Source organism: Antedon mediterranea, chromosome 4, assembly GCF_964355755.1.
Source record: "Antedon mediterranea chromosome 4, ecAntMedi1.1, whole genome shotgun sequence".
Taxonomy (NCBI): domain Eukaryota; kingdom Metazoa; phylum Echinodermata; class Crinoidea; order Comatulida; family Antedonidae; genus Antedon; species Antedon mediterranea.
The window spans coordinates 5,118,859-5,136,512 of NC_092673.1; the positions used below are offsets into that span (position 1 = coordinate 5,118,859).

Genomic DNA, 17,654 nt, shown 5'->3' on the forward strand with positions numbered 1-17,654 from the left:
CTAGGCCACTCACTCGCACATGTAACACATATACCTACACATAAGTAAATTGGATTTCCTCACTCTTTTTGTTTTTTTCATCAACCCCTTGAAAATTATACATTACCTTCTTTTCCTTGTGTCATAGTAATAGTTGCTGGGTAAATGCCATTTTCGATTTTCTTCAGGTTTACTTTACATTGTTTGTTGACCAGCATACTGACCAGGTAATCACAGGCTTCAGTTGACCACTTCCCATCGATAGGTTCGATATCTACAAGCTTACACGGACTGGCCTAAATTAAGAAAAGAAGAACCGTTAACTTTACGTTTTTTATTGACCCAACACAATGTTCTCCCCAGGATTAAGATAAAGTACCGACATAATTCACCGGAGGTGGAATTACACCACTCAATGACTTTTCTTAATTTTTTCAAAGCTCAACAACTTAGTCTGCCTATGAAAGTCTATCTACAAGCTCCTACATATAGTATAGGGCCAGGCCTAGAAATCGGCCAGAAACCTTTATTTACCTGTACAACTTTTAGTGGATATATGCGCTATATAAATTGTTATATTATATTATATTAATGGTGAATGCAATATTGATGAAAGGATATTAAGAATTTGACGTTAAAATCACAATTATTATTATTAGATAGTGAACCAGCTCTGTTTTCCAATGAACACTATAAAACAGCATACATATGAATAACATACCAAAATTGGTGTCTTGCTAAATTGTTGAGTCAAGTGACGTAGGTCCTTAGGATGAATGTCCCTAATGTCACCATAGTCAATTAAGCGTACAGACACAATGTTGTCCTCTTTAATCTCCAGGATTGTACCTCTATACCATTCCTCATCTGTTGTAGCTGCACACAGCGTACCGACCTAGAGATAATAATAACATTAACATGAGTTGTCAAGTGTGTTTATGGCGAGACCAACATTTTGTGGGTTGGCCTGGACATTTTTTTGAAAATTCAATCTTAACTTTATGTGTTATGGATGACCCTTTTTTCACCTTGCCCTAAAATTCAATTTCATATTCAGAAATAACCTTTGACCACTAGCAAAGTATCATAAGTTGTTTAAAATTCAGGAAAACACATGCTTTGGGACACCCCCATTAAGGGCCAACATGTTCTAACACTAACACCAATCCAATAGCCCTACTTACAGGACATTTTATAGAGGCTCTACTCTATGAGCATGAATAATCCATATTTACCTTAGGTTTATAGGGAGAGCTGTTATCCATGGCATTGTATATATCAGTCATTGAGCATATCAATGAAAAATATTCTTTGCTTTTTGTCTGCATCAACTGAATCCAAATTTCATCAGGACTAACAAGATGTATTGCAAGTGCCTGTGAAGTGAAAAAAACAAGTTAAAGTGCCAAGTCAAGTCAAGTCTCATCATTTGTTTTAAGAAAAAACATAGACATTCTGTTTGCTCTGTTGGCGGAGCACAATATCCAACGGACACAACACGAACTCAAAAACAAAAACATTACAAAAAAAATGTCTACATTATGTTTAAGGCTCTAATAGCTCCTGGAAAGAAACTATTTGTAAATCGTGCCTTATTGGCCTTAATACTGGGTTAGCACTAACATTTCATTTTGTTTAGCCATTTGGCGAAAGTCAAAATATTTTTTTTAGTCAAATCAGTTTATCTATAGCCAAAATGGCTAAAGTCAAATTTTTTTATTTAGCCAAATGAATCAGTTTTTAGCCAAAAATTTAAAATTGTTGAAATATAATGGTAAAAACATTTTAGTCAATTTATCTATGTCAACATGTCTATACTGTTCCCTTAACATTTTTGTAAGGCATTGAGATGGAGAACCATGCCTAAATCACTGTATGTATGATTAAAAAAAAATGTTTGTATTTGTTTTATATGATCAAAACAATTGTTCAAATTGTTTTTAATCATACAGCATTCATACAGTTATCAATTTAATGAGAAACATTTTACAGTTTTCCGAAATCCCCTGAACGCTGTTACTTTTGTTTTTTTACGCTTGGCTGGTCATGTTTGTGTGATGGCTTCTATCGCGTACCAGGCGAAAATCATGTCCTAGACTTCACGGTCACTCAGCGTCACCGCCGCGCAGCAGGTTAATGTTTTTAAATTGGGTATGCTCAAGAGGTGCGAAAGTGCAGTACCGCCGGCCTAGGCCTACAAATTATGTACGACGGTATGTCGTATGCTAAAAATATTGAGGAAAATTCCCTCGTATCGTTGTTGAACCTAAGATAATATAGGCCAAAGCACAGAGTACACGTCTTTCCATCCCTCAAAGCTGCGTCAAAGCGTTTCTGTCAGGGCGAGAAATTTACACCGTCCCGATTATTTATTTACACAACAACACAGAAGCCGACGGCCGGCCCCGCTCAGCTGTAAAAATGCACGTGTGTGTTTAGCTAAATCCCTGTTAGACTCTACCATTTCCCGCATGTTGTTTTGTTTCCTCTACTGACGCACGATGGAAGTTTATTACAGGTAAAATATGAAACTACATTAAATTGGAAGAGTCTAAAATGCATAACGCATAAATTGTTGATTTCGATAAGATTAAGACGTCATTCATCGAAGATACTATGTTTCTTTTTAATCAGAAAAGTACACCCCTATCGAAAAACAGACAATCCCGGTAATTAGCCGACCGTCGGCTATCGTAGTCGTTTGTGCAGCGCACAACACGTGATAGTTTGGGTAGACTTCACATCCATGTGTCGTGTAACGTCTGTCTCTCTATGCAGTCTACCTCTGCTATCTTTATCATAAGCCCCTTTCTCACAGATGTGTCTGCAATATACCGGTACAATGCTGGCGTCGTGCCGGTATCGTTACCGGCATATACCCATTCTCATCGGACTATCGTGCCGGAAATATAACCGGTATATACCGGCTTTCTGTGAGAAAGGAGTCGGGCATATTCGGCCGATAAAAAGTCTCTGACAAAATAATTATTGAGGGCGTCCTTTATTGTTATTATTTTTGTCTAGGGATATATGGCGGCGAATGTTAGGTTACAGATTATTATCTTCCTTTATAGCATATTTATGCAATACATGCTATGTACAGTATATTGTGCATATATTATACAGGTACAGCAATTAATTAGCCGTCATCGGCAATCTGTAAAACACCTTAGAAGGCTGTACAATTTACAAGGCGACGAAGGGTCAGGCTAGTTAGGCACCAACAAAGAGCTAGGCCTAGCCCTAGGCATATATGGCCTAGAGGCCTGCTATAGATTATGCTACAAATTTCTTCTTGTCCCCTTATTTTAAGCAGCTCTCTTATCTCATTATCCCTCCAGTTCGACATTATTATTGTTAATTGAATTGGCGCCAAAGTGATACACTTGACCGCGCAAGGTGTCTGAAGCCTCGACAGGGAACCCCGGAATATAACGGCGTTACGTTCTCACAGAATGCCCGTCTGGCATTGCGGGGAATATCCCTAGAATATTACTAGGTCTAAAGCAGGTCATGTCGATGCCGGCATGGTGCCGGCATGATGCCAAGACGACCCGTTCTCACAGAAAACCATACCGGCATGGTAATGGTATATTCCCGCAATATTCCAGGCACTCAGCTCTGTGAGAAAGGGGCTATATTGAAATAACAAAGAGACGCCGGGTACAACGAAACAAGTTGACGAAAAATGGAGCTTGAAATAAACAACATGATAACGAACAAAATAAATCCTTGGAGATCAACAAATGGACCTTTTAGTTGGACTTTATGCTTTCGCCAAAATGATTATTTGATTATCTATTTTATCATATGACATCGCCAAAATGGCTAAAGTAGCCGTTTTATTTTTCGCCAATCTGGAAACGTTTTCGCCCATGGCGACTTGGCGATAGGCCAGTGCGAGCCCAGTAATAGAACGAAATCGCCGACCGCTGCGCTTCAACTGGAACATACTAGAGGCCGGATGAAATTGATCCTCTTTGATAGCCACTGCCTTTTTCAGAAGAAGATCCGAAAATATGTTCTCCAAAGGCAATTGAGCAGATCCAATTATAGGCTATGCAGTCTTGACTATTCTATTTAGCGTTAAAGAATACGTTATGACACTCTCTATAACTGACCTATAGAAGGACGACATTATTTCAGAGTTTATACCAAATGATCCAAGTGACACAATGAAACATTTATTGAAATATATCTTATTTAATGCTTAAGCTCTGTCTACACTATCAAACCAGTTTGAAAAAAAAAATGTGATGCACACAAATATGGTAGTGATATGATCACTATGTCCATATATGGTCACATCTCATTTTTTGTCACATAAAGTTTGATAGTGTAGACAGAGCTTTAGTTTATATCATCTTTTCATATTAGCTAGGCAAACCGAATATTGTTTTCAGCTTAACTAATAAATTTGAATCAATTTATAAAAAAAAAAAATATATATATATACCGTATATGACCTAGTCTTGAGGAGTTGGAAGGGAGCGAAGTATCAAGTTTGAGGAAAATTGGTAAATGGGATTATACTCAATATTGCATGAACCAAAGTCTTGTCTTGAAATTAGCCTGAATTAGGGGTTGGGCTTATACTTGAGAAGTGATTATACTCAGTTGTATACGGTGCATTAATCCTTGTACAAGATTATATACAATAACTATTCAAATTAATTATTACCTGTAATTCTTGTTTTTCTGGTTGAAAATAATCCAGATCCTTCAGATAGATATAACTATCTTTTTTGGCAAAACCTCCAAACGCCTCTAGTCTGTTATTAAAATTAAAACTTTCATTAAATACAGCAGCAACAAATTATCACTTTCTTTTCATAATCATACTGGCATAGATATTCATAATACTATATTCTTAAATCGGACGAATTAAGTGAGGTACCAAATCCTAAAGTAATATACTGCAACTACTGTAATATATACATATATACATATATATAAATCCAAAGGCAAATTACTAAAAAAATGACAATGCTGTGGGTATCAGTGGCTGGATCTTAATGGAGATACAAACAAAAAAACACAAAAAAGCTAAATCAAAACGATAAAGTAAAACAGCAAGAAAAGTTAGCAGAGCTTTCGGGCAACACTAGCCCTTCATCAGTGCAAGTGAAGGAAACGTATATATATATATATACATCAGGCAATGAACATTAATTCTAAACCGCCCGGTGATATACTGAAATTTAATTAATTAATTTGAAACGATGAAGATGAGGAAATCTGTGAGAATGAGGAAAAGTCACCCCAACCGAGACTCGAACTCAGACCGTCTGCTTGATATGCAGTTGTCCTAACCATTAGACTACTGGGGCTTTCGTGGTATTGTTCAAACTCGATTGGATAGCGACTCTTTAACATTCTCGGCGTGGTACGGCGGAACAGCACTAGTCCTCAATTGTACGCACGCGCACCAGAGATCAATATCTATTAATCTAAATAAAAATGTCAAATATAAAGTGTTAAATCAATCCAATTGACAATATATAGCTTTCAACAAGATACTGTATATAATTTGGAGTAGCTTGAGTTGGATGGGACATATTCTAAAGCCTTGTCTACACTATCAAACTTTAGGCGACAAATATATGGACATGATGATGTCATATCACTACCATATTTGGGGATATCACAAACAATGGACCACCTACTGAAATGCCCACTTTTGAATCAGAGATGCACAGCAAAGACCTTGCTGAATTCAATGATGCTGCTCATGATTGTGTGCAGCTGTGGCTAAAACACAATATCTAATTTGTGGTTTCGATGAGAAGACTACCATATTTTGACACATTACACTATTTTTGTCAAAATAGTTTCATAGTGTAGACAGAGCTTTAGAAAAGATCAACTAGTAAAGAGAGAATTTAAAGTTAGAGGTAGAAGAGAAAGAGGACTGCCAATGGCGACATGGAAAAATATGGTAAAGAAAGGAACATGATGCGGAAGACAGAAAGAAGTGAAGAGATAGTGTAGCAACCTGGAATAAGTGACAATCAGTAACCCCTTGGAAGAGGAAGAAAGCCGACTCAAATAAAAGACGATAATTGGTTAATAGGGATTTTAAGAAACATTGACGGTTAGGGAAAGACTAAGGAGATTCTGTGTTCGCTGGAGTGTAAAATCATATAGACAGGTTCCATTTCTCAAAAAACGGCCTAGAAAACGAATCAAGAAGCATTTTTGGGTAGAAGCTGGTATCCACTTGGTTTAGGATATTTCGACCTCGCTGATTACGAATATGGCGGATCCCAAGCGAAATTCGGCCATCTAAGCCCTTAATTTGCATAATTAAAAATGGCGGCCATTTTTTATAATTACCCTATATCTCGAGAACCACTAGTCACAGATAATTAATTTTGGTGTCAAAATGTTTTAAATATATGTTTTTATATTCACTTTAATGACACATTTTCTCAAAAAATTGATGCAAGTCGTATTTCTGACATTTTGACCTTTGACCTTGATTTATCGTATCTCAGTAACCAATAATCGGAGAGACACGAAATAGGGCTCAAATTGTTCAGAAACTATACATTCATATTTATTATAATGAAATGTTTTTACAAAAAATGGCCGATTCTACAACTATTGACCTTTGAACTATTAGTCAAATATAATAATATAATAATAATATAACTTTGAAAATTGTGGTCTTATGAATTTTTTTTTCTTTTTAAATTGTTTAAAACATGTGTGTTTCTATCCAGTCTAATGGCATATTTTGTACAAGAATGGCCGATAGTATGGTTATTGACCTTTTAACTACAGCATAGGCCTACTGTATACTAAATATAATATAATTGCATAACTATGAAATTATTTATACACAATAATAATTAGTAAAATTATAAAATTCACTGCCATCAAATATGATGTGTTATGATTTATATAGATTTAAAAAGGAATTTGAATACGCAAGTTACATTTTTTGAAATTTGAAATTTGAAATTACCTGCCATCAATATGATGGAGTGTGCTTATAGATTTTCTAAAATGTGAACATGTCAGCTACATTTGGAAATTACCTGCCATCAATATGATGGATTATGATTATAGATTTAAATAAAAATTTGAACACGTAACCTACATTAGAAAATTACCTGCTATCAATATGATGGATTATGATTATAGATTTAAAAAAGAATTTGAACACGTCAGCTACATTTGGAAATTTGGAAATTACCTGCCATCAATATGATGGATTATGATTGTATAGTACCTGCCATCAATATGATGGATTATGATTATAGAATTAAAAAAGAATTTGAACACGTCAGCTACATTTGGAAATTGGGAAATTACCTGCCATCAATATGATGGATTATGATTATAGATTTTAAAAAGAATTTGAACACGTAAGCTACATTTGGAAATTTGGAAATTACCTGCCATCAATATGATGGATTATGATTGTATAGTACCTGCCATCAATATGATGGATTATGATTATAGATTTAAAAAAGAATTTGAACACGTAAGCTACATTTGAAAATTACTTGCCATCAATATGATGGATTATGATTGTATAGATTTAAAAGAAAATGTGAACACGTACGTAAGCTACATTTGGAATGAACATGTTAAGGGCATCAGTTAAGATCATTCATGCAAAGGTTTCCGTCATCTTTAGCGTTGTTACAGCGGCATAAAGCTGTACATGGTAGTTTTGACTTCTTGCACCTACATCTATTGGTTATGTATCGTGTCTTGCATCCACAATAAATCATCTCTAACGAAGCAGTAGGAATAGCTTCATTTTTCAGAAGCACTGGTTGAAGTTTACCATTAGATAGCTCCCAACCAAAATATGTTGGTGATGGCAAATGCTGGATTGGCGATACAGCTTTTTTCCATACGAGTGCTTGGAAGTGTGCTCTTTTTATATGTTGGTGCACTGCATCGCTTGGTGGAGGTAATGCCTTTTTTTTTTAAAGCCTAACTTTATTGGTACTTTTAACTTGACCAACACCGTAAACGTAGCAAATGAATCTTTCCGATTTCATAATAACTTGGTCACTGATCGGTTTTCTCCCAGGTCTTTAATTAGTTCATACCTTTTTTTAATACTTCTCATGCCGATGCCTTTGAGTGACCACTTAGATATGAGCAGTGAAGAGTTAAATTACTGTATGTATGTATTAATGTAATTTAACTCTTCCCTGGATATGAGGTAGTATCGCATCCACTAATAGTGTGGAATGGAATCAGTGCTTTTGCAGAACCCTCGGGCAAGGCTTGAAAAATGTCTTTTATAGATACTTTCTTTTTTTGGATGTCCCTGTCATCATCCATTTGGATACCATGCTTTGGTAGTGAGACACTAGAATCACTAGTACGTCTGTATCCCTAGAAGCAACTACAACTGTGTCGTATCGGACATTGGCAGCATGACAAGTCTCGTGTCCGATTCTTCATGGTCTGACCAGAGACAACGTATTCGTGTACAATTTTGATGATTTAACAACTGATTCTTTCATAAATGCACCAGCTGTGACAATTTCTTTGTCTATAGGAGCTTGACGAATCAACTCCTCTGATAGAAATCGTGTCAGATCTGCATTATTATCTTGTAATGCCAACAAGTTTGACCAGCAATTTGGCAGCGGTATTTCACCACTTTCTATAATTCGACGAATTGGTCTCTGTGTTTTGGTTCATCTTTGTCTGGTGGTGTCCTTTATCGACAGTTTTAAGTTAGGCATGCCATGTTTAAAAAAAAAAAAAAATTACCTCCAACAAGCGATGCAGTGCACCAGCATCATATAAAAAGAGCACACTTCCAAGCACTCGTATTGAAAAAAGCTGTATCGCCAATCCAGCATTTGCCATCACCAACATATTTTGGTTGGAAGCTATCTAATGGTAAACTTTAACCAGTGCTTCTGAAAATGAAGCTATTCCTACTGCTTCGTTAGAGATGATTTATTGTGGATGCAAGACACGATGCATAACCATATAGATGTAGGTGCAAAAAGTCAAAACTACCATGTACAGCTTTAATATGCTACTGTAACAACGCTAAAGATGACGGAAACCTTTGCATGAATGATCAAAACTGATGCCCTTAACATGTTCATCCCAATGTAGCTTACGTGTTCACTATTCTTTCAAACCTATACAATTATAATCCATCATATTGATGGCAGGTAATTTCCAAATTTCCAAATGTGGCTGACGTGTTCAAATTCTTTTTTAATTCTATAATCATAATCCATCATATTGATGGCTGGTACTATACAATCATAATCCATCATATTGATGGCAGGTAATTTCCAAATGTAGCTGACGTGTTCAAATCCTTTTTTAAATCTATAATCATAATCCATCATATTGATGGCAGGTAATTTTCTAATGTAGCTTATGTGTTCAAATTCTTTTTTAAATCTATAATCATAATCCATCATATTGATGGCAGGTAATTTCCAAATGTAGCTGACATGTTCACATTTAAAAAAATCTATAATCATACTCCATCATATTGATGGCAGGTAATTTTAAATTTCAACAAATGTAACTTGCGTGTTCAATTTTTTTTTTAAATCTATATAAATCATAACACATCATATTTGATGGCAGTGAATTTTATAATTTTACTAATTATTATTGAGTATAAATAATTTCATAGTTATGCAATTATATTATATTATATTCAGTATACAGTAGGCCTATGCTGTAGTTTAAAGGTCAATAACCATACTATCGGCCATTCTTGTACAAAATGTGCCATTAGACTGTATAGAAACACACATGTTTTAAACAATTTAAAAAGAAAAAAAAATTCATAAGACCACAATTTTCAAAGTTATATTATTATTATATTATTATATTTGACTAATAGTTCAAAGGTCAATAGTTGTAGAATCGGCCATTTTTTGTAAAAACATTTCATTATAATAAATAAGAATGTATAGTTTCTGAACAATTTGAGCCCTATTTCGTGTCTCTCCGATTATTGGTTACTGAGATACGATAAATCAAGGTCAAAGGTCAAAATGTCAGAAATACGACTTGCATCAATTTATTGAGAAAATGTGTCATTAAAGTGAATATAAAAACATATATTTAAAACATTTTGACACCAAAATTAATTATCTGTGACTAGTGGTTCTCGAGATATAGGGTAATTATAAAAAATGGCCGCCATTTTTAATTATGCAAATTAAGGGCTTAGATGGCCGAATTTCGCTTGGGATCCGCCATATTCGTAATCAGCGAGGTCAAAATATCCTAAATCAAGTGGATCCCAGCTTCTACCCAAAAATGCTTCTTACATCATATTTCAGAGGAAATAGAACTTGTCTAATAGACAAAATAGCCGTTTTATTAGTTACACACGCTTGCTCGACGATGACAGGCAGAGACTATGCCTTACTACTATAAAGGCCTAGCTACTACTAACCAATATTATGTCTATTAGCATTCACTTTACTTACCTGGCTTGAATGGATTTACAATGCAACTTGTGTGAAGGCCAGTGTTTCTGTTGACATGCTTGTGTGCAATATTTACTCTTGCACGCTGAGCAACATCGCATTCCTACAGTTTAGTAAGCGTGAAACATTCTGTTATTATCAACTAACTTTTTTAAGTGTTTTAAGAAACGTAATCAAATTAAGAATTTCAAATTATACATATTTGAAAACGATGGTTAAGGGTGACAGCATGACTGAAGAACTAATTTTTTTTTTTTATGAAATTTATCTTACCTGGACGTCCACAGTTGAGGCAAGGAGCAATAGTTGTTGTTCCAGCGCCGTCAAAATGCTGGCTTTTACTAACAACTTCTTGTTGGCCCTTTGAAACACTTGTGTCAACCACAGAAACATTCTCACTTGGCTGCACTTCCTTTTGATCTAAACTACTATGTCTGGATCTTTGAATTTGCGCCGACACGTTCTTTAAATCCTCAGCCTCAAGTTCCCCGAGATTGAGTCCAGTGCTGTGAACATTAACTACAGTGTCATTTAACGTTCCCGAAAACTGAGCATTGTCCGTCTTGAGAACGAGCGGTTTATCGCTCATACGCACCTTACGTTGATTACTCTCTACACGAACCTGAATTAGCATAGCACCTTGACTTTTGAATGAAAATGTTTTTTTAAGATTTGGTTGCGCATCTCGTTTCGTTTCTTCTCGCGCATGATCTACGTCACTACGATCACTCGAAGACATTTCTCGGCTACCATACCGATTGTCCATTCTACGGGGACTACGACTACTGCTTTGCGATTCACCTCCGCTGAAGTGGAAAGCGTTATCTGACCCTTCGTTCTAAAGAATAACAAAAAATGTTTGTTTAAAAATCCGATAAGAATTTGGTGCAGGGTCAGGCAGAGGTACGGAAGATTACATCCAGACTTTAGGGCCAGATCGTCTTATGCTTTGAGCATGATGGCCCAGTATTAGATTCGAACCCAAGAAAGCAGCAGGTATTCTCAAATGTACTTGATATGAAGTAATTAAGATATTAAGCAAACATGTAACCAATTAACTGAGCTCCCTGATGCAAAGCTACTTCAGATATTATCATGTATGCTCAGTTTGTATTAAATTGTCTAAAGCTCTGTCTACACTATCAAAAAAAGTGTGACGTTCCCAAATATGGTATTGATATGCCCAAATATGGTAGTGATATGACATCATCATGTCCATATATGAGCACATCACATATTTTGCCACATAAAGTTTGATGTGTAGACAGAGCTTTATTCGATGGGGTCAACCATCTTCCTGCAGTACCAGAACAGATACAGTAGAACTGAAAATCCACTATTGATACTTACCTTCAGATACATTTCCGTATCTCTGGCAACTCTCAGTTTGAGTGTTTGACTTCCAACTTGGTAGTTGTTCAACTGTGTGTGAGCCTTGCTGAGTTCACTAACGGTTGACATTCCAACAAAACTATAACAAATTTACAAAATTAATCATATAGCCTACGACTACTCCAAACATAAGAAAGCTATTACTCTGTCAGTTAGTAATGTTTGTAATCAGGGTTGTCTTGGTTTCTTTAAAAGACTATAAAAGAAGATCGCTCACCCAAAAGTTGTTTCAGTGTCCTGTCGATCAGATTTGCAAATTTTGCAGGAGACAACTTTTCCAGCTCTTGAAAACAGATTTGTTAATCCCTCCTAAAAAATTTATTATATTATAAAAATTATAAACTTTATTTTATTTTGTATATCTTTTCATATTGTTACGGATAAACATAGAGATAGGAACTGAACAACTAGAACTAAAGAAAATCCATAACGAATGCAATACAAGACCTAACAAATTGAAAGCTAGAGAATTTTAATTTGAAATTATTTATGGTAGTCCGGACCTTTCGATTTTGCGCCAACCGAGGTAGTCTTATGGAGTTTTGGTTCGGCAATTTTATGTCTGGTCCAAATAACAATCCTTATTGTATTACAGATTTAATGTAATAACTATTTGTATAGCTCGTTTCACAAACAATGTTATCTCGATTAAAAAAAAAAACCCAAGAAACGGCCTAATTAACAACAGAACAGAAACAAAAAGATGCAATTTCAGTTTCTCCAAAAAAAAAAATGCTGAGATATATTTGACTGTTGCTGCCCACCTGAGGGAGCGGTCATGGACGATACCACTGTCTTGGAGGAGAATACTAAGAATATTTATTCTTTTCGATACGTTCTCCCTCGAGAGGGAAAAGCTTTATGTTGGTTTATCCAGGTAAGATAGTCAAGTGACAGACAGTGAAATGGAGGTTGTTTCTTGAATGCTAGATAGATCATAGCTGGTATTGAATTATTCCTTTGGGTATCATGAAAAAAAATTTAAATTTGTATTATAGAGCTGGTCAATGACAAATGACATGTAAGAAATTGAAAGCTTCTGGGAGGGTTTGGTTCAAATCATATGCTGATCATCTACAACAAGAATTTACCTGGGTCATCTGTTTTGGGATTCCTGATACATAAAACTGAAATCCAGTGTGACGCACAAGTCTGTCATATTCTTGATTACCTTTTTTGGCACTCATACTGATATGTGGAGATACACAAATAGAAGTTAATTGTAAATTAATTTTTATAACATATTGGTAAGTATAAGAAAATATATGAGAAAATTACAGGCCCTCCAAAATTACCTAGAGTAATTTTTTCTGAAGAGTCAAAAGCATAGCATGGTGTGTACATACAGAATTGCTTAATCGATACTCTAAATACGATAACACTAAAAATGAAATAGTACATACTTTCCTGGAAGACCGGTCTCATAAGAATTGAATTTATCATCGTTAAATTCATCCTTCATGGGATTCCAATTGTTAAGTTGAGAAGGTGACCTATAAGAAATAAAAGCATGTGACAGGTTTCTCAAACTAGGCAGCATAAGGCGTCTTTATTTTTATATATATTTAAGCAAATTGCCAAGAATAGCCATAAGCGAATTCATTCACTCTTTGGGAGTAGAGTTGTCATTTGTCAAAACTCCTGACATATGACAGGACTTGACCCCAGGACCCTTGGATTGGTAGCCAAGCATTAAAACCACCAAGCCACAACTCCACTCCACAAAATGTTCTTAATTATCATTTAAACTTGTTCTGAATTTGTTCGTCTCCATCTACATTTTTATGTTTTGTTTTTTATCAAATGTTAATGTTATAATACATAGTTTATTTATTTAATGTACTTACTTCTCCATTTTATTAACAATGTTCTGTGGCACTGTTAATCTAATATTATGACAGCTGCAAAAATAAAAAATAATTTAAATTAAAAATTAGAGAAAATTGTCATATTATACTGTAGTTTCACAGAACCAGACCCTCAAATTAAAAAGTGCTAATATTCTGAATCAGTAATGGAGTTTACATCATTGTTTGAGATTTGTTTTCTCAACTCAAAAATACCACTATAAAATCATCATTTTCAGAAATAGCAATACAATAAATAATGAAATACAATAAATAATTTACAAGAGTATAAAATGACATGATCTCAAAGAATCTAGGTCTGTGCGCGCGATCGACGTTCCGATACTATATTTAGAATGTTAACGATCTTTTTGTTGTCGGCATCGTTTCTGGATCGACTGGACGTTTTATTTTTAGAAGTTGGCCTCAGCATATACTATTACTACTACTAGTTCATTGTGGTTCACCGCGTGGTGCTATCATGCCTCTACCGTGGGAAATTTTTATTTATTTATATATTCGCCGTCGAGTTGAGTAGATAAAAAAAATGATTATGATTATCAATATTTATTAATAAATGCTTCCGAATAATTTACAAATTGGTCCCCCGTCAGTCAAAATTGACTCATTAATAATATTTAATTGTGCACACCTTGTTACCTAAAAAAAAACATCTTCATGCATTTTTTCCGACCTTATTATGAAATGTGTGGGTTTGACGGAGTAGCCGGAAACCCCACTACCCCCCATTTTTTTACTGGGGAGGGGGGGGGTCGCCGATCACCACTTATGACATGCTAGTAACATCCCTGAATTGTTACCTGTCACTAGTTTGTAGATCCTGACTGGGCCAGCGAGGGCTCTCTGTCACTTTATTCGATAACTTCGACGGTACAGAGTCAAAACAGTTCTCTTCTAAAGAAGGCCTAAATGAAAATGTTAATATAAGTAAATATATTTTAATTTAGTTTACTGTTTAATTTAATTAACTCTTTATTTGCAGAATGCAAGACTAGGGATGCTGTATTGTAACCTTTGCTCTGGCTGCTAAAGGTATTTAGTGCCCTCTACAGTATATCGATCTATAATACTGTACTTTTGGTATTAAAAGTGGATATCCCTCTTTTTACACGTATAATGGACTACACCATGCAGGAACGCACATGGTATTTTCTTATCAGAGGGTGCATGTTCGTCAAAAGGAATTTGTTTTTCCAACGATCCTTCGTTCGGCTCTTCCTCGCAATCACGATTCGAACATACCACGTAATGTGAAATTTCGAGGAACGTATTTAGCTTGATTATTAAAAGTGTACACCCCTGTATTTTAATGTACTATCTATACTATGATTTACCACGATATTGTTTTTACAATTACAAATATGTTCAATGTTTTGTCTAGGCGATGGAGTGCATGGATACCACCCTGCACATGTTTATTTTTAAAAAACCACATGGTTGATCGCGAAAAACAAAAAGTTAACAAATGTCGTATTCGATTGGGAACTTTCGTTGTCAACGTAAAGATTCGTTGAGTACTTTTTGTATTCGAATTGTAAATTTGTGCTCAACAGAAAGTCATTCGAATAGAAAACGTTGACAACGAAAGCTTTTTCGTTAAGAACAATCTCAACGCTCAAAATACTCCGTTAAAGAAGTACTCAACGGAAAAACTGTACTCAACGGTGAAAGTCTAAATCGAATACGACAATTGTTACGACAAGGAAGGTCAAGGACGACAAAGGTGGTCGAAATTTCCCCCAGAGACTGAACTGATCATTTTGCTAATTCATTTCATTAAAATGGGCAGGCTACATGGCCGGGGTTCCAGGACGATTTGGCCCGGAGACGATTCCCACTCTTGTGCCGAAACATCCCACTTTGACAATTGTGAGCCGAAACGTCTCACTTTCATATTCATTTTTTTGGTATTTATCAAGATTTTAAAGGTGTTTTAACAAACCATATTTTATTGATATCGACAATTATTGATACTAGATGGCACGCTCGCTTCGCTCGCGTACCATCTAGGTCGTGCCCACAGATGGTTCTCGAATACACAGTATTTCCAGCGAGAAAAAAATGGAGATTTCAAATGTACGTACCGCAGGACTATAATACATATTGTCGTTTACAGAAACGAATAAATATACACAATGATTTATGTAGTCAACCAAAATTAGCACCCTGGGAATTACTTCCGAGAGAGAAACAAAATGAGTCAAATTTTTTTATTTGGACTCATTTAAACAAACCCAATTTGTGTTTTGTATGTAACATTAAGGGTTGAGGGATGGGGGAAGAAGATAGGTGCAAAGAGGAAACATTTTAAAATATATTCTTATCCACTCAGTAACGAAATATTGTTTTTAATGTTTTATAGGCCTATAAATAATATACCACTAAATACAGTAAAACATTTACGATTTAATACGGTACTTTGTTAAAACTCTCACTGTCATAGTCGATTGAAATAGTAAAGTACATGTAACGATACACAACTACGACGTTTATATATTTTTAAATTATTAATTAATACAAACGTTGAGAAGCAACTGTCAGTAATAACGTTTATTTATTTGTATATTATATGTTTATAATCTAACAGTAGGGCCTACCCACACTCACAGTAATAAAGTTTATTTGTATATATTTTTATATTACATCTAACAGTACCAACACTCACAGTAAGAAATTTGCGATTCAAATTGCCATCAAAAGTTGTTAATACCTTAACAGTATTGTACAGCATTGCAATACTATTTATGTTTATTCTCCAAGGGGGCCCATAAATCTAAATCTATACCTCTATGGTTAAACCAAATAATTTGGAATGTTCCATTCATCACAAATCAATGCATTTGTAAAAACGTATATTAAATGTATCAAAATAGTATTTTTTAAAGAAAATCGGCCTGTCTTCAACATTATGATGCTGTACTCGAACTGTTCAACCGGTTTTCAGCTATTAAAAACAATTATCGTAGGAGGAGATAGGAAAATGCGAAGCCTCTTCGCATTTTTGTGGCGGGTATTTTTCAAGATGGACATCCATTAGACAGTGTATACCACGATCGGAAAACACCCCTATTTGGGGCAAATCGTTGAACCTAAATTCGTTTTAATCGTCAATAACTAATTATCTAACTTAATTTAATTAGTAAACAGGGTTACATCAGGTGGTTAAAATCAGTACCGAAAGTGCGAACCAACTTTATATACCATCGAGTAAAAATTCTAGAAGTAAGGCGCGATTTACCGAATTTTGCCCTTACGTAAATTTATATATAGATAATATATAATAAATTACTAAAAAACGTAATTTTATATTCAATTTATTACTTCGAAAACCTTGTTTATTTCGTGCAATCGCCAAGCGGCCAACAGAGGGCGTAACTTGTTTACATCGTTTGCGTGACTAAAAAATGATCATTTTCGACAATGTTTTCAAAATGTTTGCTTTATTGCATCTTTATCCCTAGTAGTACTAGGCCTACCCCATAGTCTATCTGAAAATAAAGGTTGGGGAAAAAAGCTTATTTTGTGCTTATAAAATGCATATCAAAGGAAAAGCCGATAAATTTAAGTGTGCCGAATCGTCTCAGGACCGAATTGTCCCGGGCCGAATCGTCCCGTTACCCATGGCCGGCCTACCCCGTAGCCTAGATTAGCGTCTAGCTGTAATGTAGTTAAGCAGCCTAGCCCGAGCAAGCCTAGCCCAAAGCCAAGGCGTGCGACCACCCAAAAATGCGCAATCACCACACCACTCACTCACAGTCACAGGCTACAGCTTCCCCTCTAGCCACGAGGTCGAGACGAGGAATGAGGATGACTGTCGTCAATCAAAATAAATGTAATAATACAATAGTAGTAGGCCTACGAATCCTTTCATTGGAAGGTATTGCTGTAATATTGGTCAATGATAAAACATTAAACAGAAACTTACATTAGAGATGAGCACAGCATGTGCTACAAGCGGGACTGT

At 35.4% G+C, this 17,654-nt stretch overlaps 1 protein-coding gene across 1 annotated transcript; it reads right to left on the reverse strand.

Annotated features, from left to right (window-relative positions):
* Window positions 1-63: 63 nt before the first annotated feature.
* LOC140047929 (uncharacterized) lies at window positions 64-17,638 on the reverse strand. Its single transcript, XM_072092961.1, has 12 exons — window positions 17,616-17,638; window positions 13,670-13,723; window positions 13,226-13,315; window positions 12,914-13,010; window positions 12,040-12,131; window positions 11,781-11,901; window positions 10,704-11,268; window positions 10,431-10,533; window positions 4,661-4,751; window positions 1,215-1,355; window positions 701-874; window positions 64-275 (listed from the first exon to the last, which is right to left on the reverse strand). Exons 1-12 carry the CDS (start codon window positions 17,633-17,635, stop codon window positions 96-98), a joined length of 1,728 nt encoding a protein of 575 aa, XP_071949062.1. The 5' UTR covers window positions 17,636-17,638; the 3' UTR covers window positions 64-95.
* Between the last annotated feature and the right edge of the window lie 16 nt (window positions 17,639-17,654).